The sequence below is a fragment of the Vulpes vulpes genome, chromosome 3, assembly GCF_048418805.1.
Source record: "Vulpes vulpes isolate BD-2025 chromosome 3, VulVul3, whole genome shotgun sequence".
NCBI classification, from domain to species: domain Eukaryota; kingdom Metazoa; phylum Chordata; class Mammalia; order Carnivora; family Canidae; genus Vulpes; species Vulpes vulpes.
This window is the reverse complement of record NC_132782.1, coordinates 26,971,502-26,998,294: the sequence shown is the minus strand read 5'-3', so window position 1 is coordinate 26,998,294 and position 26,793 is coordinate 26,971,502. Positions and strand designations below refer to the sequence as shown.

Genomic DNA, 26,793 nt, shown 5'->3' with positions numbered 1-26,793 from the left:
CTAGTTTAGTCTTCATTTCTAAATTACTTTTCCTTTTATTTCTAGTACTTTCCCAAGTTTTTGAAATTCTGATTGATATTCATACTCTGTATCACTTTCAAAATATCTTAGAAGTCATTTTTAAATAATAGGTCATAGTTCAGATCTACTATGGGAATGTCTGTCTGGTGTTCAATGTTTTTAGGATATTTTGCTCCTTATCATCCATTTTTTATCATCCATTTTTTAAAACAACTTTGCATGACTACAGTTTTATGTTACTTATTTTTGTATGAAATCAGCTTCTCTGAAATTGCAGAGTAACTTCTCTAGCTTTCTCAGTTTCCACTTCTGTAGTATTCTGTAGTATTGAAAAATACGGCACTTTGCTTTCTCAGATTTTCCTGGCTCTTTTCGTTCACTTTGGGTTTTGTAGTGTTTTTTTTTTCAATTGAGATGTAATTGACATGTAACACCGTGTAAGTTTAAGTCACACAATGTGTTCATTTGATATATTTACATCTTTCCTGGCTCTTTTTAAGTAAATGATGTAACGGATACAAAGACAAGTAAGCTACTCAGATATAGCAAACAAGTACTCTTGATTTACCTCAGGTCATGACCTCAGGGTCCTGGGACTAAGCCCCTCATCTGGCTCCCCACTCAGCAAGGAGTCCTGCTGGTCTCCCTTCAACACTTCAACTTTTTTAAAATAGTTAATAAGTCACTTACAAAAATGGTTCAATATATATCATTGACAAAGTTTATTATCAAGAAACTTTAGTAGGTTTTTAAAAAGACTGTTTTGGTTTTAGAATACTGAAGGATGACAATCCACGATAGGACATATATAAACAAGATAATTAAAATATTAAATTAAAAGATCATAATTCAAATTGTTAAGTACAATCTTTGTGTCTTGTCAGAAGGAGCTGTACAAGCTACCCTTCTGAAATTCAGCCCACTAACTCCTGAAGACTACAAAGCCTCACGACAAATTCAATTAGATATTTTACAGTAATCAATGCTGAGTTTTTTGTGCTTAAGCATGCAATTATCACAGAAAACACCAAATCCTATTTACAGGGATTTTTTTTTCTTTAAAACGTGTCTCAAGCATTTTTAAAGTGCGAGCTACAAATATGCTGTATCCTTAAAGAAAAAGGCTTCTAAGGAAAGTATGAGCCAGCTTTCCAATACCGCCAAGAGTGGTTATATAACTAACCACAGGAAGTTGGCGATACTCTGCTAACTCTGTTTTAGTGTAGCAGCCTCCTCCACGGTAGGTGAGTTCTCGGTTCTTACTATACTACCAGCCGAACATGTACTCCATTGCTTTGGATACAAGACTTTCATCTTTTTTTGGCGTTTGTCTGTCAGAAATAACCTATTCAAAAAAACATACACAATTGTTAGGTTATAGTTTCCTCAGTATCATAATCAATTCTTGACTTAAAAGCTAATTTAAAAGAGTCGAACAATTAAATCTATTTGTAGTACTGAATTGTATATTTAATTATTAATATCTGGATTTAGTCAGAACATCCTTTGCTTTAAAGGAAGGACAAAATCTTATTCCTTTGGCAAGACAAATTATATCTGCTCCTTATATCAGGAAACTGAACAAACACACAAAAGCTACAAGACTTTCTTTTTAATAGCCTATACACCCAGCACAGAGCCCAATGTGGAGCTTGAACTCATGACCCTAAGCTGAGATCAAGAGTTAGACACTTATCCAACTGAGTCATCCAGGCACTCCCGGAGATGAGGATTTTAAAATACTGGTTTAGGGGCGCCTGGCTGGCTCAGTCAGTAGAACTTGTGACTCTTGATCTCAGTTGTGAGTTCAAGCCCCACAATGGGTATGGAGCCTACTTGGAAAATAAAAAAATAAAATAAAATACTGGCTTAAAAGAAAAACCTTAAGGAAAAAAAAAACAGTCCTAATCTCCAAATATCAAGGGAAATCCAAAGATTAAATCGTCACTAACTGTCTTACTAAAGCATAGGGTAAAAACTTATTTGCTGTTTCAAGAACCATGTCTGTGGTTAGGCAAGTTCAGAACCTGGTTAATTAAGTAGGGTATAATATCACATCCTGAATGAGAGTCACAATACTTTTATCATTCTTCAATGTGTACATCAACTTTCCCTTTAAATTTTTTGAAATGAGTAATTTTGAAATGGGAGCTGGTCAGTGGTTTTTCTGATAACTCTAACCTGAGGTTCTTTATTTGTGATGCCATCAGATTTAGTCATCAATTTTTTTTTAAAGATTTTATTTATTCATGAGAGACAGAGAGAGAGGCAGAGACATACACAGAGGGAGAAGCAGGCTCCATACAGGGAGCCCAACATGGAACTTGATCCCGGCACTCTGGGATCACACCCTAGGCCGAAGGCAGGAGCTAAACTGCTGAGCCACCCAGGGATCCCTAGTCATAAGTTTTAACAGAGTTTTTAATATTCCCTCATGCCAGAGATATTCACAAGAGAAACTTTTAATATACGCAAATATAACTTAGAAAATATTAAAATAAACTCTCAAAATGTCTTAAAAAATGGCAAAGTTTCAACGTAAGTTTTCAATTGGCCATAATTCTAATTTTTAAAATAGGAAATTTAAGAATGCAAAGTTTATAGGTATTTCAAGGCAATCACGTCAGTAAGAATTAAATAACCGTCAATCCGGCAAAAAAGTTAAACATGCTATGCATTTCACCCTTTAAAAGTATATCTTTTAATAAATACATACATAAAGTATATCTTTTTTTTTTATCCAATTCTTAAAATACCTGATAGTCACTAGTAGAAGCTTTGTATGCTGTAGCAAGAGGTCTCATGGTAGAAATCCTAGGAGTACTTCCAGGTTGGGTTGGTGTACCTAAGGTTTTGATTGGTGGTGTAAAGGCTAGAGATGGAGATGATAAAGCACATCTGTCATTGTTTTCCATAACATTCTGGAGAAATAAAGATAAAGAACTTCTCTGTTTATAAACATAACATGTTATCTATCATCCACTATTATATCCTACTTAAAAGAAAACTTTATTTTTTTTTTAAGATTTTATTAATTCATGAGAGACACACAGAGAGCGAGAGGCAGAGACACAGGCAGAGGGAGAAGCAGGCTCCATGCAGGGAGCCTGACGTGGGACTGGATCCTGGGTCTCCAGGATCACACCCTGGGCTGAAGGCAGCGCTAAACCACTGAGCCACCTGGGCTGTCTAAAAAGAAAACTTTAATAAAAGGGGCATCCTTTCTTTGATCTAATTAACCTTTCAAATAATTTTAGCCTTGATAAAACAATGTATGCTTCTTAGCTAGTTTTTGATACACAATGCTTGGCCAGAAAATCCACTTCAATACTTGATCAAAACAACTAGAGACTCACAACAGCAAAAATCTAACAAACTACAAGGAAGAAAAAGCAGAATTTTGGGGAAATCCTGGGGTGAGGAGAGGAATAAAGTCCAGTGTTACTTAGTAGCTAGGAACCCCAGATTCTCCTCTATAAGCATCCGTTACAACACAATATAATAATTACATAACTAAAAAAGCTTCATCCATTTAATAGTTAATCCTTTTAACCATTCCAGTGAAATCTTTCATTCTACTGAAATAGCAGCATTCTTTTAAAGTATTTAAGGAATTTGATGTTGCTTTGCACAACAGAATGAGAACTTAAGAAACCTAAAATCTAGGTCTCACCTTTAATTTTTTTTTTTTAATTTTTATTTATTTATGATAGTCAAAGAGAGAGAGAGAGAGAGAGGCAGAGACACAGGCAGAGGGAGAAGCAGGCTCCATGCACCGGGAGCCCGATGTAGGATTCGATCCCGGGTCTCCAGGATCGCGCCCTGGGCCAAAGGCAGGCGCCAAACCGCTGCGCCACCCAGGGATCCCTAGGTCTCACCTTTAAAAACACACTCTGTCTGGATAAGTTACTTAAGTCCTCTTGGCCTCTTTATCTGTAAAATTAAGGGGCCAGTATGGATTATTTCTAAATTCTAAAGTCTTGTGACTACATTTTTGGCTTCCCATGAAAACAGTACTGTAACACCATCACATTTTACAAAGCAAGAAAAAGGGGCATAGTGCAGCCAAGTGGCATAACCGTCAATGTCAATGCTTAGACCCATGCTCTCCGTATAGATTAAGCCACTTTCCTTACATCAGCAATAACTTACTTTATCTATACATGGTTTTACACCAATCATGATGGACTCTCCAAAAATCCTCCCATCTTTGCTTAAGGCTTTCCGGGCCTGCAGTTTAGATTGATAACGAATATGCATCCAATTTCCTGTGTTAGACATCTGCAAAGAATGAAGTTGTTTTTTAAAACATAAGATATATAAAATCTAAGAAATGAATTCTGTTAGAAAATACAAATATATAAAGATATATCTGCTTCCACTTTTTTTTTTTAAAGATTTTATTTATTTATTCATGACAGACACAGTGAGAAAGGCAGAGACACAGGCAGAGGGAGAAGCAGGCTCCCTGCGGGGAACCTGATGTGTGGCTCCATCCCAGGACCCCGGGATCAGGACCTAAGCCAAAGGCAGATGCTCAACCACTGAGCCACCCAGGAGCCTCTGCTTCTACTTTTTATTTAATGCCCCATTATAAGCCGTATGCTAGGATTGAAAAAAAATCCTATTAAACAATTTCAATAATTTCTACCTAACCCTCAATTCTCTACTATCAAAAGTATTGGCAAATATTGGAGTGTATGGGTGGCTCAGTCAGTTAATAAGCATATGACTCTTAATTTTGGCTCAGGTCATGACCTCAGGGTCCTGGGATCAAGCCCCATATGGGGCTCTACACTCAGCGAGGAGTCTGCTTGTCCCTCTCCCTCTGCTCCTTCCCCATCTCGTGCACACGCGCACTCTCTTTCAAATAAATAAATAGAATAGAAGAATAGAATAGAATAGAATAGGTGCCAAATATTCTCTGAAAGTAAACTAATTCCCAAAAAGATACTTGTTTCTTACAAATAGGCTTTATTAACACTATTAAGTTTATAAAAATTATACTCATCAATCTAATTTTCTGTAGGAGGTAGTCAATCCCTGCTAACAGAAAAAAGATTTGTTATTCATAACTTGTTATAGGTAAGGCAAGGTAAGATACTTTTTCAAAAATGTTCTAGATAAGGTTAAAAAAAACCCTAAGAACTCTGTACATCAGGAACTTCTCTCTTTTCCTTTATCTCCAATAAAACAAGCTCATACTGGAAGACAGTAATATAAATATTTCCCATAATTTTTGTTAAAAGAGACTGTGAACTATTTAAGGGTGGGAGTCTAAAATTCACATTCTCTTGCTTATCTTCTCCCTTTATCCCTTTTTATCAACTACTATGCAACTTCTACCCTTCTACACTCCAACAGATATATTCAATGAAAATTTAAGAAAGAAAAACTTTAGTTTGGAAAAAGTAGACAGTATTCAGCAGCAAAGTTTCCCTCAATTCACAGCTTTTTTTTTTTTTCAGACTAAATCTTGAACTGAAAAGAAGTAAGCCTTACCACATGTTTTAAGATATTCCCATATTGTGCAAATTGTAATAATATATAGGAAGCAGATGCTTGAGGAAACCTGAAAAAAGAATTGTCCAAATAGTCAACTTCCATAACAAATACAAATGCAAATTAACATACTTGTAAGTGTTTTAAGATACGGTCCCAAGAGACTAAATAAAATATTAAGGAAACCCCTGATTGTTGTTTCCCCCATGTCAGCTAAATCTATCATTGCCCGTCACCCAAAAACAAATATGTTAAAATTAGTTTTGACTCACCCATTCTTCTCCATCCCTATATTCCATCTATGAAATCTCTAAAATTCCACTCCCACTGCCTTACCATGTCCAAAGAACTAAGAAGTTGCAGCTCTGTATATATTTTGCAAGAGTGTGTGAGCATGTGTATATGAGTATGTGTGAAATACTGAGGTATACTATGGTTATTAAAAGGAAATGAATTTAAATTATATAGTCCTTATTACATATTGAGCACCAACTGAAAATTCAGAAATTTAGTTCTCAAACAAAAATGAAAGTCAGTACCAAGTATCAATGGTATAGAAACATTTAAAAGGATGGTTACCAAGATTTTAATAGCCAAAATCTGAGAAAATTGTGATTTTCATTTTCTCCTTTATAAAATTCTGTATGGTTTAAATATTTTATCAGACATTACTATTATAATCCAAACAATTAAGTTATTTTAAGTTGAAAATCTGGAGTTTTCTTAACCAACAGCTTCAGTTAGGGAGGACTTGACACAAACCATAAGAGAGACCCTTAATCAAGCAAACAAACTGAGGGTTGCTGGAAGTGAAGTGGGTGGGGGAATGGAGTAACTGGGTGATGGACATTAAGGAGACCATATGATGCAAAGAGCACTAGGTATTATAGAAGACTGATGAATCACTGACCTCTACCTTTGAAACTAATAATATATGATAAATAACTGAATTTAAATAAAAAATTTAAAAATTTAAAATAAAGAAGGAAAAAAACCTAAGGAAAAAACAGAGTCACAAAAATAAATGAGACGTGTACATATTAAAATGTGAGTAAAATACTGCATTCAAGACTCAAATTTTATAAGATTTCTAACCTTAAAGAAAAGCAACAAGTGCCTATAAACCAGAGCTGAAGAAAATAAAAATGAAAGAAAAATAATGGTTGCAGTAGGAGGTATTTGAAAAATAAAATGTAGTTCTAAGACCCTAGGACCACTAAGTGGAAACATTCCAATATTCTGTAAAAGAACTACCCTAAAACAATGAATGAATGAATGATGACCCTGAGTCAACAGGAAAAAAATTATCAAAGAAAGAACATACATATTTTAGATATACTACCCTATAAATGATCAAATTATTTTATCCCTTAGAAGAAAATGTTTCAGTTCTTGCAATCAAACTCATATGGTTACTAAACATAAAACCAACAGAAAATTAAGAGGTATGAAAGTGTTGATCTTAAAAATGAAGAAAAAGACTAGCAGAAGAACTTCAAGTAATTTATCCACTTACTGAGGAATCTAAAAGAGACACCATTAATACTGAGCCTCAAAAACAGACTTAAGGGTGGACATCCAAGTTCAAAAACACAGCCATGCCATGAAAGAATATGAAAATTTAAATAAAAAAGAAAAAAAAATCAAGAGGCCATCCAATTGCTGTGTGCTAAGCATGATCTTTCTGGAGAATAAGAGAAAGCAATAATCCTAATTTGTCACCTAAACAGGATCCGTAACAAAGAATCTTTGGTAGGTTACACACAGAACAGGTGTCAAGTATTGCCTTAGAAGAAAAATTGCAGGGCAGCCCTGGTGGCACAGTGGTTTAGCACCGCCTGCAGCTCAGGGTGTGATCCTGGAGACCCTGGATCGAGTCCCGCATCAGGCTCTCTGCATGGAGCCTGCTTCTCCCTCTGCCTGTGTCTCTGCCTCTCTCTCTCTGTGTGTCTCTATGAATAAATAAAATCTTAAAAAAAAAAAAAGAAAAGAAAAATTGCAGCAGGGAAGTAGGAAAAAAAGGACAAAAGTGGGAAGGACAAGTTTTCACTGTAGATTCTTATAATTCCTTTGAATTTTTAAATTTTAAATAAATTGAACATATAAAGTCCACTAACATTTACTGTGTATTGTTCAAGAAGCTCATGTGTTATTTATATACTTCTTATCCCAAAACTAAATATAGTTAAGATCCAGTATCAGTATGACACATCACACTTTCAGAAGCAACCTTATGTAGTATGGTAGTATGGTATGAACAGTAACAGCTTAAAAATCAAAGACCTAAGGTTTTTTGCGGACACTTTACCTAGAACTAGATGTAAACCTCTGAATAAGTCATTTAATCTACTACTTTGGTTTTCTCATATGTAAATGATGCAATGTGATCTCCAAAAGCTATAAAGTACTTTTTTTTAATCTAATAATCTATTCAAAATGCATCTAGGGCTGTCATGTACAATTTCTATTAATACTCAATATCCTGTGACTATTAAGTACCAACCTTGGGATACAGTATGTATGTATATGTATGTATACATATACACACACATATGAAATTCGATTTTAGTTCCAAACTGGTTAAGTCCAATATAAGCAGAGAAATAACCACTACAAAGAAAGGAACTCCTAAAGTCTAAAGATGCAAAACTATTCCATTATCCAACAAATAAGCTTAAGAGAAAAGAATATGGGAAGTGGCAAGCAGATAAACACAAATACTGAACACTTGTTCAGAGGGGTACCTGGGTAACTCAGTTAAGTGTCTGACTCCTGATTTCAGCTCAGATCATGACCTCAGGGTTGTGAGATCGAGCCCTACTTCAGGCTCCATGCTCAGCACGGAGCCTGCTTAAGATTCTCTTTCCCCCTCTCCTCTGCCCTTCCCCTCCCTCTTTAAATAAATAAACAAAAATTTTAAAAAATAATAATATGCATGCTGAAGTGTCAGGATAAATGATTGGTAGTGATGTGTGCAACTTACTCTGAAATGTACCAACAAAAAAAGATGAGTTAATGGAAGATAAAATGAATGTAAGTAAAAAATTAACTGTAAAAGCCAGGTGGTGGGTATACAACCATCTGCTGTGCAATTTTTTTTGATATGTTTAATATAATGTTTATTATAAATGTTGGAGAAGGTTTTTTTTCTTTCTTTCTTTTTTTTTTTTGGAAGAGTAAATTATTCAGAAACCTTACCCGAACACAGTCACCCAAGTGTCATCAAGGTGATCTTCAGAAGTCAGAGAATCTCCTTGAGTATAAAAAGGATCCAGCTGTGCAGGAGATAATGTTGTCTTTCGTGGCTGACCAATGTTTGCTGGACTAAACATACTTTGCCCTATATTAGTATATTTAGTAAGTTAGTTACAAATATAAACATCTTGGTTTATTTTAAATCAAAGCTCTCAGTTTAAAATGAAAAAATACACATTAAAAGTTGGCAATTGCATAAATATTTTGAAATATACAACTGTAATCAAATGATAATTTTATACTACCGTACAATTTCAGAGCTCATTAATAATTGAGTATAACTTATAATCTTGCAAAAGTTTTATTATTTATTATAAATTTGCTAATGTTTTAATTTTCAGTTAAGCCTACACCAGAAGGATCTCCAATCAACCTCAAGGACTTCTACTAGATTCATCTTCCAAAGTAGCACTTTCATCACAAAACTTTTGCCTTAAAAATATGCAATAACTCACTACCTACAGAAAAACCTAAATGCCTTGGCCTCCACAAAATAGTTCCAACCTTACTTTTTCAATATTCCCCTAAAGAGTATCTACCCTAGTTCCTGAGATATAAATGCAGTTTTGTTTTATTCAGGTCATTTCTTTCTGAAATTTCTAACACTGTTCTCTCTTTGCTTATCCTTCAACAACTACCAATTAATGAGTACTGACTGCTACATCGCCAAAAGGCCAAGCTAAATGCTTTACAACATGTTCATTTTATTTCAGAGGCACTATTATACTAAGACCATACATTTCTGAGAAGCAGAGATTATTCCTTCATCTTTGGAGTAGTAATAATGAGTCAAACAAAAATATTTTTACAGCACTTAAATATGCACCAAGCAGGGGTGCCTGGGTGGCTCAGTTGGTTAAGCATCAGACCTTTAATTTCAACTCAGGTTATGATCTTAGAGTCATGAGATTGAGCCCCTCATCGGGCTCCATGCTAGGCACAGAACCTGTTTGGGATTCGCTCCTTCCCTCTCCCTCTGTCCCTCCCCACACTAGCTTATGCCCCCGCCCTCCCAAAACACACTAAGAATATTCTAGGTTATTGAAGAGACAGTAGTGAACAAGTTAGGCTAAAATAAACAAAAACCCCACCTATCTCTAGATTCTAATGGAAGAATTAGATTCTAATGTCCATTAGAATTGGATTCTAATGTCTTCTAATGGAAGACAGACAAACAAGTGAATAAAGTATGTTAGAAAACAGAAGCTCCTACAGAAAAATAAACAGATAAAGCAGAGAAGGGAGACAGAAGGACAGAAGTGTGTGTATATGTATATGTATATACATAGAAGGGCTAAATGAAAAAAATATTTCACTGAGATGCCATTAATACAAAACCCTGATAGAAATAGAAGTCAGAGCATGCCAATATCTGAAGAAGTAAACGTTAACTGGAGAAAAAAATCTTGTACAAAGGCCCTAAGAAAGGATATGACTGGTGTTTGATGAACAGTAAGAAAACCAGTATTTGCATGGTAAGGAGGGGCATTTGAGGTGAAAACAAGTATATTAGCACAGAGGTAACTAGAAGTCAGATCATGAAAAAAACCTTTGTAAACCACTGTAAATAAAGCCTCTGGCTTTCACCTCAAATGAGTTGGGAAGCCAAAGGAAAATTGTGAGCAAAAGTGACACAACAGGACAAAAATTTTGAAATAATGAACAGCAGCAATTTATTTAGAGTACTTATTATACCATTTTTACATGTACAATTTTATTTTTTTTAAAGATTTTATTTATTTATTCATGAGAGACAGAGACAGGTAGAAACACAGGCAGAGGGAGAAGCAGGCTCCCCCAATGTGGGACTTGATCCCAGGACCCCAGGATCACGACCTGAGCCAAAGGCGTCTAGACGCTCAACCACTGAGCCACCCAAGTGCCCCAATTTTATTTAATTCTAACAATCTTATAAGATAGGTCCTATTAGTAACTCCACTTAACAAATTAGGAAACAGGGAATGTTAATGTCTAGAAGGGCAGCTGGAATTCCAATCTACATGATCCAAATTCAAAATATAAGCTCTTAGGAAGTAGCCTAGTTAACACTTGTATTTACTCCAGCAGCGGTTTATAAAAGTGTGCACTAGAGACCAAGAGCTCCCTATGACCCCTCTCACAAGATCTGCCAAGTCGTAATTATTTTCATAGTCATTTAAGGTTTCATTTGCCTTTACACTCTCACTCTCTCATGAGTGTACGGTGGACCTTTCCAGAGGATACCTGGTGTGATACAATCAACTGAGATTGAATACAGAAGCAGATAGGAGATTTCAGCTATTATTTTAGGCCAAACATCGAAATCTGAAAAGCACAAAGCAATGTCACTCTTCTCATAAGAATCTTTTCTTGTAGAAAAATATTTTATTTAAAGAAAAAGGTTACTTAGGTTTATATGAAACAAATTACTTTTAGATGAATTAATACATACTGCAAAATATTGTTTTAATTTCTAATGCAGTAAATAAACATCAATAGCTATAATCCAAAAGCTCTTTGGGCTTCAATTTCTAAGTATATTAAGGACCCAAGGGGCCCCTGAGTGGCTGTCAGTTGAGAATCCTACTCTTGATTTCAGCTCAGGTCACGATCTCAGAGTGGTGGGATGCAGTCCTGAGTCAGGCTCTGAGCTTAGCAGGAGTGGGCTTGAGGGTTCTCTCCTCCCTCCTCTCCCCCCACACCCTCTCTGATAGTAGAAATAAGTAAATAATAGGGGTATAAAGGACCCTGAAACTAAGAAGTCTGAGAACAAGTGTTCTACAGGGCCTTGTACATGATTCACAATCCATGTGCTAACTTCTAGAGGCTCTCTGCTCAGTACATTCTGTGTATCCACTGCCTAGTCATTTGTCCTGAATGCCCAACGGAGTTGAAAATCAACCTAAAATCATTTCAAAGTGTTTGTAGTCAAATGGAGCTTTCAAAGTATGCTCTTCTTTTTTTTTAAGATTTTATTTATTTATTCATGAGAGACATAGAGAGAGAGAGAGAGGCAGAGACACAGGCAGAGGGAGAAGCAGGCTCCATGCAGGGAGCCTGATGTGGGACTCAATCCCGGGTCTCCAGGATCACGCCCTGGGCCGAAGGCAGGCGCTAAACCGCTGAGCCACGGGGACCCCCTCAAGGTATGCTCTTAAAACACATAAAAGAGGAGGGACAAAGTTACTGTGTTAAGTTTCATAAAAGGCCATATACTCTATTATCCTGATCGGAGTTTTACAATGCACATAAAAAATTCTCAAAGATTATTCAATAAAGAAAGATTTATTTGTAACTTTATTCAACCCAATATCTCCTATACTTTAATGACATTTTACCTTCATAAAACACATATTTTGGTAAATGGTGATTGTGGGTTGAGCATATCCTAAATACCTTAAAAATGTTGATTAATGGGAGACCTTACACGAATGTTATTAGGAAATGAATAATAAAGCTATTCAAATCCAAAGCTGAGATACAAAAAGGGTAACTGAGTTTTCCTATTTATAAATACAGAATGATTTTCTCCGAACCACACAGAAAGTTCTCTTAACAAACATATTCAATGACCAGTCACAGTGACACACTGTTAATCCACAACAAAGTAGTACTGGAGAGTCAAGTTATTCTCCAGATATACCACTCAAAATGTCAAAATAAATTTTAAAAAGAAAAATCCTAAACAGTCCCCCAAAATTTATTTGGGGATATTATTACTTTATTTTAGATCCTCATGTTCCAATTGCTAGTGAATTACAAAAAAAATATGAAAATATCTTTAATGTACGGGGGGAGAAGGAAGTACAGCATCTTGCTTTTAGGAAGGCAACATGTGATCCTGGCAGGAGCCCAGAACAAGACTGGACTGAATAGCAGAAGGCTAGTGTTGCTACCCCTGGACCAATCATTGATCTTGGTAGAGAGCATCATGAGAAGATGAGAGGAAAGACAGTAAATGGGTTTGTAGTTAGTTCACACTGTAGTTCTATTATTTACTGTCACAACTAGAGGGAATTACTGAACCTCACTTCCTAAATATTACAACAACAAAAATAAAAACAGTAACAGTATAATGATAATTGCTAGCAAGTATATATCCTATATATTCAAGGTGCTGTTACAGGTTCTTTTGCATGCATTCATTTTTAATCCTAAAAGAAATTCTGTAAGATAGAACCTACCTTCCACATTTTACATATGAGGAACACAAAACACAACTGTATATAAAACACCTATCCAACATAGTTGAAGATTAACTGAAAGAGCATGTTTAATAGATTCAATAAATGTTAGTTTCCATTTTATGAGGCCAGTATTATTCTGATGCGAAAGCTGGATTAAAATGAGATGATCAACAGATGTAGAAAAAGCTTTTGACAAAAATGTAACATCTTCTCATGATAAAAATGTTCAAATGGATACTTCAACATAATAAAGGCCATATTTGTCAAGTCTACATTTCACATATTCAATGGTGAAAGGTAGAAAGTTTTTCCTCTAAAATAAGGAAGAAAGAAGGGTGCCCACTTATCACTCCTTTTGACATACTACTGCAAGTCCTCGCCAGAGCAACCAAGCAAGAAAAAAATAAAAAATAAAACGCATCTAAATTGGAAAGGCTGCAAAACTGTTTTTGCATATAAAATGATCTCATACATGGAAAATCTTCAAGACGCCACTAAAAAACTTTTAGAATTAATGGATTCAGTAAAGTTGCAGGATACATAATCACACAGAAATCAGTTGCATTTCTACACACTAATAACAAAATTAAAAATATGTAAGACAATCCTCTTTAAAATATCATGCAAGAACAATACATAGGAATAAATTTAACTAAGGAGGTGAAAGAGTTTTATACTGAAAACCACAATACTTTGATGAAATAAACTGTACAGACACAAATGGAAAGATATCCCAGGGTCATAAACAGGAAGAATTAATATTGTTAAAATCCATACTTAACAAAGCCATCTACAAAATCATCAGCAAGATGAAAAAGGCAACACATGGAATGGGAGAAAATATTTGCAAACATTTATCTGATAGAGGTTACTCTCCAAAATATATAAGGAACTCCTACAACTCAACAGAAAAAAAAAAAATTTTTTTAAGCAGAGGAACCGAGTAACATTTTTCCAAGGAAGACATATAGTCAACAGAGACCAAAAATGGTGCTTAAAATCACTAACCATCAGGGAAATGCAAATCAAAACCACAGAGATATCATCTCATACCTTTTAGAAAGGCTATCTTCAGAAATCCAAAGAGCTAGGATTTGAAGAAAAGGAAAACCTTGTATTCCTTTTCAAATATAAATGGTACAAATATAAATTGGTACAGCCACTATGGAAAACTGTATGGAGGCTTCTCAAAAATTACAAGTAGCACTATCATATGATCCAGCAATCCCCACTTCTGGGTATATATCCAAAGAAAATGCAAACAGGATCTTGAAATTGCACTCCCATGCTCCTGGCAGCATTACTCACAACAGCCAAGATATGGAAACAATCAAAGTGTCCCTCATTGGATGAATGGATAAAGAAGGGGTGACACATAAATGGATGTTTTTCAGGCATGAGAAGGGGGAAATCCCACTATTTGCAAAACAAAGATAGATCCTGAGGACATAATGTTAAGAAAAAGAAGTCAGACAAAGAAAAGACAAATACTCCATGATCTCACCTTTATGTGGAATGTAAAAAAAGCCCAACTCAGAGAAAGAAAGAGTAAAGGCTACTATGGCCTGGGGGCTGTAGAATATGGAGAGATGTTAGTCAAAGGATACAAACTTCTAGTCATAATACTAGAAAGATCTTGGGAGGTAAAGAACACCACAGCGGTTATTATTAATAATACTGTATTATATACTTGGAAGAAAGTTAACTCCATGATCACTCTGTAATATGTGTGCCAAATAAACACAGTGCACACCTTAAACCTACACAATGTTTTATGTCAACTATATCTTGAACTTATAATACATGTTTCCCTTAGTTACTATATCCATAAGACTCACTCCAATTGGTTACTCCAATAATCAAAAGGAACAGTGGTAGATAAGAACAAAAGTTAACTGTTTAAACAATATAGAACGAACTTCAATATAAATGATGTACTTGGTACAATTATTCTTTTACACTGAAGGAAAAAATATACTCAGAGTCAAGTCTAAAAAAAGACTTCCAGGAATGATGTCTAACTCTTGCTTCCAAATGGCACCAAACCAAAACTATACCCTCAACAGGATCAAAAGTTAAAGGTATCAATTAATTAAAAACTATAGTGTAACTATATTCTAACCACAGAGGAAAAAATATGGTCACTTAAAGATCTGAAAATTCTTAACTCTTTAGTACACCATACAACTTGAATCCACACACTTCACTTGGACTCAAGTTTAGAAACCTACAATTAATCTAATTTAACCTAATTTAACCATTAAAGTAATGCAGCCTTTCCTTCAGAAAAAAAACTATGTTTCAGATCACCTCAGATCTATAAGGATCATTAAAGTACCTATTTAATTCAGAACACTATCTTAGACACTACTAGAAAACAAGGAAAGATGCTCAAGACTGCTTATGTTCAGTTGTCAAGTCACCAGGTTAATAAGAAACAGCTCAGCAGCCAGAAAGCTTGAAAAATATTCAAATATTTTTTTAAAAAGCAATCAAGCAAGTGAAGATATGCAATCATTATTAACTCTAGAGAAAACAAAAAAGCATACAAGAAGGAAATGGAATCTCAGTATATATTACATGGGTCAGTCTCATAGACTTACCTTTTAAACCCAAATTCATCCTTACAAAAAAGACAATACAATTTATTGGGGAAAAAAAAATCAAACTATATACATGATATATAATACATTTAACAATTATTCTTTTTCTCAACATCACAGATGCATTTAATAAGTACAACACATTTTTAAAATCAGGATGATTTAAAATGAACATGCTACTTTGACAACTGTCTGCTTACCAGCTAACTTATCAACTATCCCCTTTAGGAAATAAGCAAAAGCACACAAAAGATACCTTTAAATAAATTTAGTTTTTACTACAAAGACACGCCTTTAACATACAAAAGTTAGTAAATGGTATTTTAGTATAAAATCTGAAGCCAATTCCAATTTTTTATGTTGTATATTGCCATTAAAAAAGGTTCAATTTACTTATGCTACATCATGTAATAACCTTCAAGCAAGAAATTAAATGAAGGCTCAAAATGAGACAACCATTATGACCTTTAAAAATAAAACAAATCAAAATTAAGTCTCAAACGAATAAGCAATCTAATTTTTGCCCCGTCAACTACTCTGAAAAACATAATTACTTATACATAATCTAAAACTATTTACATAACTTTAGCATAATTGCCCCCCACCTTGTTAATGTTTAATTGCTCCACTGATTTTACTTCCTTTCAATCAGACTTCTGGTACCCACATGCTAAGCTCTGTAAAATGAAAATAAAGTACACCTATCAAACCACATCAAATTGGACTGTAATGTGTCTCCCTTGGTAAATCACTATTCAAACACTCTTCATAAGATCAAATTAAAGCAGAGGGCAAAAGACCTTATTACTCTTTATGAAATGTCTTCAATTAAAGAACAGATTCAATTATTCAAAATAGGCCACTAACATAAATGAAAAAAAAAGAGACAGAGTGGTAAATTTTAAACAGATGCATGGCATATGAAAGGTGGGAAATAGAGGTTCCTGGTAGTGTTGTTCCCTTCTACCATGAAACAATGTAGCACAATGTAAAGTAAAGAATTTAGCCTCAGCCCAAAGAAAGGTCTGGCCTTTGTTCAGGTTCTCAGGAGGTAACCTCAAAACCCTAGGAATTCCCAGGGAGACAGGAGTATTTGTGTTATTCATGGCTTGTCCCACAAGCGCACTTGACAGTTTATGCTAACAAGGTGGCTCACGGTGGGGGCAGGTCACAACATAAAGACCAACCATGTGATTCTGGTTGGAGCTTTGAGCCACATGCTGTCATCCCACCTCTCAGCAGAGGAAGGGACTGGAAACTGATTTTAGCCACTAGGTCATCATCTTTACGTAAAGAGACTCCAATAAAAACTATGGACATGAAGACTTCCGTGAGCTTCCCTGATTGGCAATATTGCATGTATAAGCACCATATATCAACGCTGGGAGGGTAACACATCATGGAAGCTTCGTGTTTGGAACTCTCTTAGACGTCACCCTATGCATCTTTGGCTCTAATTTATACTGTTTTGCTATAATAAAACTATAACTTTAAGCACTTTCAGGGGGTTCTGAATCTTTCTAGTGAATTATCAAACTTTAGAGTAGGTTTGGGAAATCCCTGTATTTGTAGCCACTTGGTCTGAAGTTGCGGGCAACTTTGGGGACCTCCAAATTTGCAACTGGCATCTAAATCCTGGCATATTAATCTGAATGTTTCTTCAGACTTTTCTGATTAATAAACTCATTGTACTCCAAGAGTACATTGAACAATGGATATAACAATACCCAAACATAGTGAATACCTGTATTCATCTCTAAGCCCTCTCAGACACCCCAATGACAGTCATTCTAGGAAGTCTCAGGTTTTGAGAACATGGGAACTGTGGAAGGTGTGAAAGAGGATGCTGGCTGAAATCAAGGAAAAAATTTTTTAAGGTGCATATAATAAGGAATGAGATCGCAGGCCTTTCTTCATCTTAAGTAACCAGATGACCACCCGTCAGCCACTCCACCCCTAAGAGACCAAGAATTTAGTTAGTATCCGAGGAAAAAGGAACCTAACTGGCTCAGGATCCAGTGAGTCCAACCACAGTAGAGAACTATACAGAAACGGATAAAGTGAAAGTCTTGCATATTGAAAAGGAGACTTCTCCCTTTTCTATATTAAGAATACCTGCTTAGACATAAAGGCTGAATATAAAGAACTCTTCTTTGGGAAAATTTTAATTCAAAGAAAAAGAGACCTACATAAACTGAAATCAGAGATTTTCCCAACAAAAATCTAGCTGATTGTCCATTCCTCTTACAGTAAAGCCCAGTAAGAGACAAAACATCAATTTCCACTTTCCAGCCAATGTTGATCCACATACACAGATTCTAAGTAGTTTTAGTGTCTCATTGAACTAAATATGTCCCCACCAAGAAAGAAAGAATACTTAAAAAAGAGAAAGGAGGAAAAAAGTAAGAACCAGAAGGAAATAGTATGAACAGGAATAACACACCAACATTAATCTCACTGGTAAGATATCTTACCCATAAAACAAGAAAAGGATACTATGTTTTAAAGTACATTTAGAGAATAAAAATTAAAAACGGGAAAATAAAAAATTATTACAAGAGTTGGAAACTGAGACTGAAGACATGTCCCACCAAGTAGAATACATACATAAAAGACCCCATAAGAGAGAAAAAGTAGAACATAAGAAATCTCTTCAGTGCTCACAAACAAAAGGAATTCCAGAAACAGGAAACAAACAAACAAAAAAAAACAGAAGAATAATTACCAAACAAATACAGGGAAATTTCCCAGAACTGTAGGTTAAGTGCTTTGATTTAAAGGATCTGTAAATCAATTCCCCCGGAAAACAAATGAAAAAATCCCACATCAAAGCACAGTTGTGAAATTGAGTATACTAACCATAGAGCGATCTTAAATTTTTCGAAACATACAAAAGCCTAAGAAATCATCACAAGTGACTTCCACGAAACACTAGAAGCTTGTAGACAATGGAATGATGCCTCCAAAATTCTGAACTAAAATACTATACCCAGCCAAATCAGCATCCAATGTGAAGACAGGGGGAAAAAAAAAGCATTTCAGATATGAGGTCTTAAATTTCATTTCCTTCACAAGCTTTCTTAGAACGCCACTCAAGTATGTTCCTCACCAAAATGAGCAAATAAACTAAGAAAGAAGAAAGCATATCATCTAGGAAAAATAGCTCAAGTCTAGAAACTTGCTAAGGCAAGTTCTAGGATGATAGCTGTATACCATGCTGAAACAGCAAACCGCCAAAAGAGAGGCTAAGAGAGAGAAGGTCTCAGTTTAAAGCAAAACAAAACAGTATCTGAAACGGTCTTTGAGCATTTTTTAAAAGACAGATATGTATCTTAGCAACAACATTTGCTTAAAATAAAGGTAGCAGATGGCACAGAGAAAATCAAATAGAAAAAAAAAACAATTATTAACTTAATGAGAAATACAAATTTTAGAGAAAGGATAAATTATACTATTTGGTTCAGCATAAAAAAGTGTTTATATAGTCAGAAACACTGACAAAAGGAGTAAAGTCTGACATACTTATATTCAGATAATGTGGGGGATGGGATGTAAGACAGATTATCTCCAATTGCCTTAAGATAAATTACCAATACTGAAAACTGAAAATCAGTTAACATACATAATCATATATGGTTGACTGAGTAATGGACCTCCAACATGACTACATCTCAATACCTGCAGCCTGTGAATATTTACCTAATATGGCAAAAGGGACTCTTCTGCAGATGTGATTAACAATCTTGAAATGGGGAGATTATCCAAGATTATTCAGATAGGCCCCCAATATATCCACTAGTGCCCTTACAAAAGGAAGAAGGAGGAAGATTTTAACTACAGAGGGGATGTGATGATGGAAACAGATTGGAGAGATACACTTTGAAGATGAAAGGGGCCACAAACCAAAGAATACAGCTAGAAACCAGGAAAAAAAAAAAAAAGAAAGAAAAGGATTCTTTCTCCCTAGAACTTCCAGAAGAAACCGGCCCTATGAACACTTTGACTCTAGCCTTTCTGGACTTCTGACTTCTAGAACTGTTTGAAAATAAATCTGAGTTATTTTAAGCCACTAAATTTGTGGTTATTTGTTACAGGACCAATAGGAAACTAATACACCATCTCAATTAGATAAATGGAGGTAAATTCCAAAAGGAATAGCTCTAAGATCTGGACTGATTGGTTCTGGAGGAATAAAGCTAAAGAATGCTAGACTTTTGGTTCTGGAGGAATAAAGCTAAAGAATGCTACATTTCATTGATTTTCTAAAACTATCTCCTTTTATGATTTTGACTAAAAATATAAAATATTATCCCCACCAAAACTAGATACCACCCCATGATCCTATGGTTAGTCCGGCATGAGATTATATAAATTTTGGTGACTAATTTTTAAAAAATATGGTAGGGAGAAAATGGTCTCCCAAAGATGCCTAGGTCCTAATATCCAGAAACTGAGTACATAAAATTACATGATAAAAAAGAAATATGGGATGTAGATGAAATTCAGACTGCTAATCATCTGATTTTAAATGAGAAGACTGTTCTGGATTAACCTAGTAGGTCCACATAATCACAAGATTCCATATATGGGGAAGGAAAAGAGTGATATAAGAAAGGCCCAAGTGGCTAGTACAGGATTCACAGATGGTAGGGAACCATGAACCAAGGAATATGGACAACTCTAGAAGCCGGAAGAGAGAGAGAAAAAAAAAGATTTACCCCTAGAACCCCCAGAAAAGGATATAGGCCTAAAAAATGCCTTGATTTTAGACACATTTTATACTTCTGACTTCTAGAATCTTAATAAATTTGAGTTGTTTCACACCATAAATCTGCAATAATTTGATTGCAGCATCTGAAATTAATGCAATCTAGAATAAGGTTATTGTTTACTAAAATTATTTTTTTAAAAAAACTATGTCATGCCAAGTTGCACACAAATATTCCATACTTTTTTTGGCACTGGGATGTCACTGCCTCAAAACACAACATATATATTGGCTTTCTGTGTCTCCTGTAACAAATTACCACATACTGGGTGGCTTAAAACAACAGAAATTTATTCTTTCACCATTCTGGAGGCCAGAAGTCCAAGATAAATCAAATTTTCAAAAGGGTCAAATGTATGCCAAAGGCACGAAGAGAAAACCTATTGCTTGCCTCTCTTACCTTCTGGTTACTGCTGGCATGTTTTGGTGTTGACTGGCTCTTAGTGCCAATACTCTAATCTTTGCCTCAGTCTTCACACCATCTTATCCTCTGCAGGTCTCTCAGGTCTGTGTCAAATCTCTCTCCTGAATGTTCAGGACACTAATAATTGGATTCAGGACTAGTGAGGTAATTACCAGGATTATCTTCTCCCCATCTTTCTCTCTCCTTAACTCCCTAGCTTTCCTTGGGAGCTCCTCCTCTCATGATCTTAACTACTTGTTTTAACCACAGAGGTTCTGGGGATTAGGACACAGACATGTCATTTTGTGGCCACCATTCAACTCACTACAACTTACATCCATCAATCCATTCAGTCAACAAAATTTACTGAGGTCCCTTTATAACCAGCTCTGTGATGGGCAAATAATGGGAGAAAAAAAAGGGGGGGGGGGGACTTCTGTCCTGAAGGAGTTCATAATCCAGTAATGGAGAAAGACAGGAGCTGAGCAGAAGGAGCCATACAGGAGCACATACAAGGAGCTACTAACCCTATAACCCTTTTCAGTAAAAGGTCCCTCACAGATAAACTAGCCCTTTCCTTTCCCTTCTGGGAACACTATCAGAACTCGGAGTCCCTAGCATCAACAAAAGCAGTCAGAAGTGCTATAGTCTGCATATCATACTTACTCTGTTAACCACATGCTAAAATAAGGGCTCTCACATTCAAATTGTAGATAGATAAAACTGGTAAGCATCTGAGAAGACAACTGATAGATGTGGGAAAGAACTTCCCAAAAAAATTTTAAGAAAAAATTTAAGAGAGTGTAAAAAGCAGAGGGACATTTAAATAGTAGCAGAAGAAAACTGAAGAGTAAGGATGGGGAAATAGGGCAAACATATATTCAGGGCAATAATATCCCATGGTTGAAAAGTGTTTCTGAAATTCTCTAGAGTTTCCACTTTGTCAAGATTTCCCTGCATCAGAAATAAGATTTTTCAAAAGATTTTAACATTAGCTATGAAATAAAAACAAACTCCTTATTGGAAACAAAGACCTAAGCATAAAATAAGTCACATCATCAAGTCCCATGACATCGCTTTATAAAAGCTGCCAATCTCAGAAGTTAAAAATTACAAATTATATACAGAAGTTTCCATTTATTTAACACTATAGGAGCTTAAAAAATAGCTCTAAGTAAAAATTTTATGTTTCCCTTCAATTTTCTCAAGTCAACTCCTTTTCCCAATTCTTGTCTATTACTGACCATGTATGATAGATCCTCAGGCCCATCACATATTTTCAAAAACACTTTTTTACCACTTCTACTCCATTTAGACTTTGTATACATAAATTCTTTAACCTCAAAGTAGAAGCAGCAGTGGCTCCCAGTGGCCAATTTATGATACATGTATTTTCCTCCTACCATGGTTCTTGTATTTTCACATATAATTTCTAAAAATACAAGAACCTCCTAGAAGTTAAACTATTAGAAAAAAATTTCAAAGGATGTTTAATTAACTTTAATTATATGCTCTTTCACTTGACAATAGTAAGACTACTATGTTTGCTCTTCAAACATTAAAAGACCCTTTGAAGAATAAAATACACTACTTAACATTATGTGTTTTTGCATTTTCAACGTCCCTGGAATCATTTACTGACTCAATAACTGACTCAGCAACTAGTCAAATAACAACACTGTCATCTACCTATTTCTATGATCAGATTAAGTTTTAAAAGATTAAAACTAATTCCCCCAGAACATTCCACCAAACATATGTAACTGAAACAGAAGTAACAAATCTAGAATTTTCACTACGATTAAGATGGCAAACAGAAATCTAAAGATACCTCCTCAAAGTTTCTGTCCCCTGATTTGACTGGCAATTCAAACACTAATCCAGGTACTGCTGAGATGGGACTTTGCAAAAGAATTAAGGTTATTAATTAGCTAGGCCTTAAAATAAGGAATTACCCTGGGTTATTCCAGGGGACCCAGAGTAATCAAATGAGCCCTTAATAGCAAAGGCCAGATATGTCAGAAATACAACAGAAGGAGGAGGTCAGAGAGACTCAAAGTATAAAAAAGATGTTGATCTGCTATAGTTGTCTTTGAAGATTGAAAGGGAGCCACAAGGCCAAAGAATAAGAGCAGCCTCTAGAAGCTGAGAAACACCCCCAGGGCACAGCTAGCAAAGAAACAGGGATCTCACTCCTACTTTCACATGGAAGCAAATTCAGCCAAAACCTGAATGAGCGTGGAAGTGGATTCACCCCAGAACCTCAAGAACAGAATACAGCCCTGCTAACACCTGAGCTCTAAAGCAAAGAAACAATCTGTGCCCAGACATCTGATCTATAGAAACCGTAATAAATTTCTTTTGTTTAAAATCTTAAAAAAAAGAAAAGAGGAGGGCACCTGGCTGCCTCAATTGGTAGAGCAGGAGACTCTTGATCTCGCAGTTTTGCACCCTTCACCGGGTACAGAGATTACTTAAAAAGTAATCTGTACCTCCATGTCTCTCATGAATGAATAAATAAAATCTTTAAAAAGAAAAATAAAATAAAAGGGACTATGAGGACACTGCCTAATGAATACTCAGACTGCTTGAAACTGCCTGGAAGATCAAAAGATCTAACTTGTCATTGGATACTGCTTTTGTTACCCATTCTGATCATCTCTGCCTTTTGCTGGAGTGTTCAGTACATTTCATTTTATAACAATTGTAGATTTGGTTCATTTTATTTATTAACATCCTTATTTTTAAGACTTTATTTATTCATGAGAGACACAGAGACAGATGCAGAGACACGGGCAGAGGGAGAAGCAGGCTCCCCATGGGAAGCCGGACGTGGGACTTGATCCCGGGACTCCAGGATCACTCCCTGAGCCAAAGGCAGATGCTCAACCACTGAGCCACCCAGGTGCCCGATTTGGTTCATTTTAAATCTATTGTCTTGCTATTGCTTCTTTGGTTCCATCTTGTTGCTATTCCTCGTTTTCTCCTTTCCTACTCTGCTTTGCCCCTCATTTGGATTAACGCAGTAGTAGCCTTTTACCTGGTCTCCTTGCTTCTACCCCATCCCTCACCCCAAAGTCTACAATCACTACAGCAGCAGTTTCATTCTATTTGTTTTCCACCTTTTCTGGGTAAAGATCAGTTGATATAATGACATACAAGTCCCCGTACTAAGGGTCCCCCGTTATCATTCTGACCTCATTTCCTGTTTTACCCCTCACTCGCACCATTTCACACTAGTCTCCTTGAACACCCCAGACAGACACACTCCCACTTCAGTGCCTTTGTACTTGCTATTTCCTCTTTTTAGAACACTTTCCCTACTTCCCTTACTTAGTTCAGGTTTCTGAACAAATGTTACTTTTCCTCTATCCTTCTATAGGAAGCAGAGTAATTGGTCCCCAGAGATGTTCATGTCCTTAGTCCCAGAACCTGGGAAGAAGTCATGTAACATGGGAAAGGAGAATTAAGATTGCAGATGGAGTTAAGGCTGCTAATTAGCTGACTTTAAAATAAGGAGATTATCCCAGATTATCCAGTAGAGTCCAATGTACTCACAAGGGAATTTAAGAGGGGGACAGAGATGTGGTTACAGAAGAAATGACCAGAGACGCAAAGCTGCCAGTTTTGAAGATGTGGAAGGCGATCACAAGCAAAGAAACGTGCGAGGCCTCTAGAAGATGGAAAAGGCAAGTGAACAGATTGTCCCCCAAAGCCTCCAAAAACTAAACACAACTCTCCAATGCCTTGATTTCAGCCCACTGAGATCCATTTCAGACTTCTCACCTCTAGATCTGCTTTTTAAGCCATTTTTAAAATTGTGGTAATTTATTATGGCAACAACAGAAAACTAATATATTACCTTACCTAAAATCATAAGCCCTGACACCCACTACTTACCCTCTTTGCTTAGTTTTTCTCCATAAAATGCATTATTTTCTAACAAACTTTGTAATTTAATTATTTTATTTATAAATGTAAATTCTGTAAATAAATGCAAGCTCCACAGAGGTAAGGGTTATCTATTTTGTTCAGTTTCCCAGGGTCTGGTACATGGTTATGTGTTCATGTATTTGTTGAGTGAACATGTGACAGGCGATATGAATATGTAAGAAGAGTGTGCTAATGATGAAGCGGATAGTGATAAAAATACCATTAAAGAAAAACTACAGAGGATCCCTAGGTGGCTCGGCGGTTTAGCACCCGCCTTTGGCCCAGGGCACAATCCTGGAGACCCGGGATCGAGTCCCACGTCAGGCTCCCGGCATGGAGCCTGCTTCTCCATCTGCCTGTGTCTCTGCCTCTCTCTCTCTCTCTCTCTGTCTATCATGAATAAATAAATAAAATATTTTAAAAATAATAAAATTAAATTAAAAAATAAAGAAAAACTACATATAATCAGTGAATGTAGTTAATGACATTTAGATCTATAGGTATGCATTAACTTCTTTCAAAACACCTTTATTGCTCAGTCTCTGTATTCCTTTTCTTCCCAATTGCAATACCCCCTTTTTAAATCACAGGTTTTAGTAACTCAGGAGACACTATTAAGTATATATTTTTTGGGGGCACCTGGGTGGCCAACTCTTGATTTTGGTTTAGGTAATGATCTCAGGGTCGTGGTATTGAGACCTGGGACAGGCTACATGCTCAGCAAGGAGTCTGCTTGAGATTCTCTCTCTCCCTTTTCCTCTGTCCCTCTCCGCCACTCACATGTGCACTCTCCAATAAATATTTTTTTTCCAATAAATAATTTTTTTAAAGTATGTATTTTTTCAAAAACTCAGTATTTTGAGAATATCACATCCTACCTATAAAATCAGGGAAAAACCTCAATATACAAAGTATTTCCTGCCCAAATGAAGTTACTAACATTTGAGAAAGTCTCCAAGTTTGAAACGTAAAAGAAAAAATTTTGGCAATTATCAAGGAGATTAGTCTTTAATGTTAAATGGCATTATTTACCTGCTCCAGGAGTAGGAGTAGTTGTCATAACTCCAACAAGAGGACTCTGCATCACTGAAATGTTTGGCTACATGAAAACAGAATAGAATGTTAAAGTAAAAACACAAAGTTAGAACTTCTAACCATAATGTAAACACAGTGAGTGTTGGAAGGTTTCATTCATTAGACAACTGCATGCCAGGAGGTACTACAGAGGCCTCTAATTAGTTCACAATCTAAGAGTACTCCAACTTTTCCCACGGAGCAGTATTAATCTAAAATATGCTGGACCCTTTAGCATATTCTTTAAAATAAGACACATCATGGGGCAGCCCGGGTGGCTCAGCGGTTTAGCGCCGCCTTCAGCCAAGGGCGTGATCCTAGAGTCCTGGGATCAAGTCCTACGTTGGGTTCCCTGCATGGAGCCTGCTTCTCCCTCTGCCTGTGTCTCTGCCTCTCTCTCTCTGTGTCTCTCATGAATAAATAAATAAAATCTTTAAAAAAACAAATAAAATAAGACACATCAGAGAAATACACTATTTCTAGTAGAAAGTAACTTGCTATTAGGTTTTAATCCCTAACGTACACAGTATTTGAAATAACAGGAGCACGTGGTTCTTCAGATCACCAAGCTCACACAGAAAAATAGAAAGATGACAGGCCTATTTGTAAACAGACATTTACAAACCATGAAAAAATAGTCAAATCAATCTACATAATAAAAGACAGCGTATCTCTGCCTCTACAAGTAGAAAGTTATAGAGCAAGAAAATTATCCATACGAATCCCTTTAAATGTGAGAAAACTAAAGATTAAACAGAAGGCCTTCTATAAACAAAGACAACAATATCTAATCAAGAATAAGAACAGACTCTTTCTCTAGAAATAAATAGATTTTTTTCTGCAACGTCCTCAATTAAGGAAATCTAAAATTTGGCTATTATCTAGCAACCAGAACAAAATGTTGAAATTATGTTAAGAGAGATACAAAATACATTATATTGTTCAATTCTTAATGCCAGTTTCTTTCATGATTAGAAAGAGGCCTCAGGGGGCAAAACTAGTTTAGGCTTTACTAATATTCTTACCAACATTTAAGTCAAAAACATTCTCTACAAATTATGACAGAAG

The 26,793-nt window shown here is 35.8% G+C and overlaps 1 protein-coding gene across 2 annotated transcripts in view; it reads right to left on the bottom strand.

Annotated features, from left to right (window-relative positions):
- Positions 1-719: 719 nt before the first annotated feature.
- The window catches only part of NUP35 (nucleoporin 35), a 34,820-nt gene continuing 8,746 nt past the window's right edge, over positions 720-26,793 (bottom strand). For both annotated transcript variants that reach the window (XM_026018390.2, XM_026018391.2), the window contains exons 4-9: positions 25,684-25,750; positions 8,722-8,863; positions 5,524-5,593; positions 4,174-4,302; positions 2,778-2,942; positions 720-1,366 (exon numbers count right to left, since the gene is read on the bottom strand). In XM_026018390.2, the coding sequence (XP_025874175.1) occupies positions 1,289-1,366; positions 2,778-2,942; positions 4,174-4,302; positions 5,524-5,593; positions 8,722-8,863; positions 25,684-25,750 (651 nt within the window). In that variant the 3' untranslated portion in view covers positions 720-1,288. The remainder of the gene's footprint in view (positions 1,367-2,777; positions 2,943-4,173; positions 4,303-5,523; positions 5,594-8,721; positions 8,864-25,683; positions 25,751-26,793) is intronic.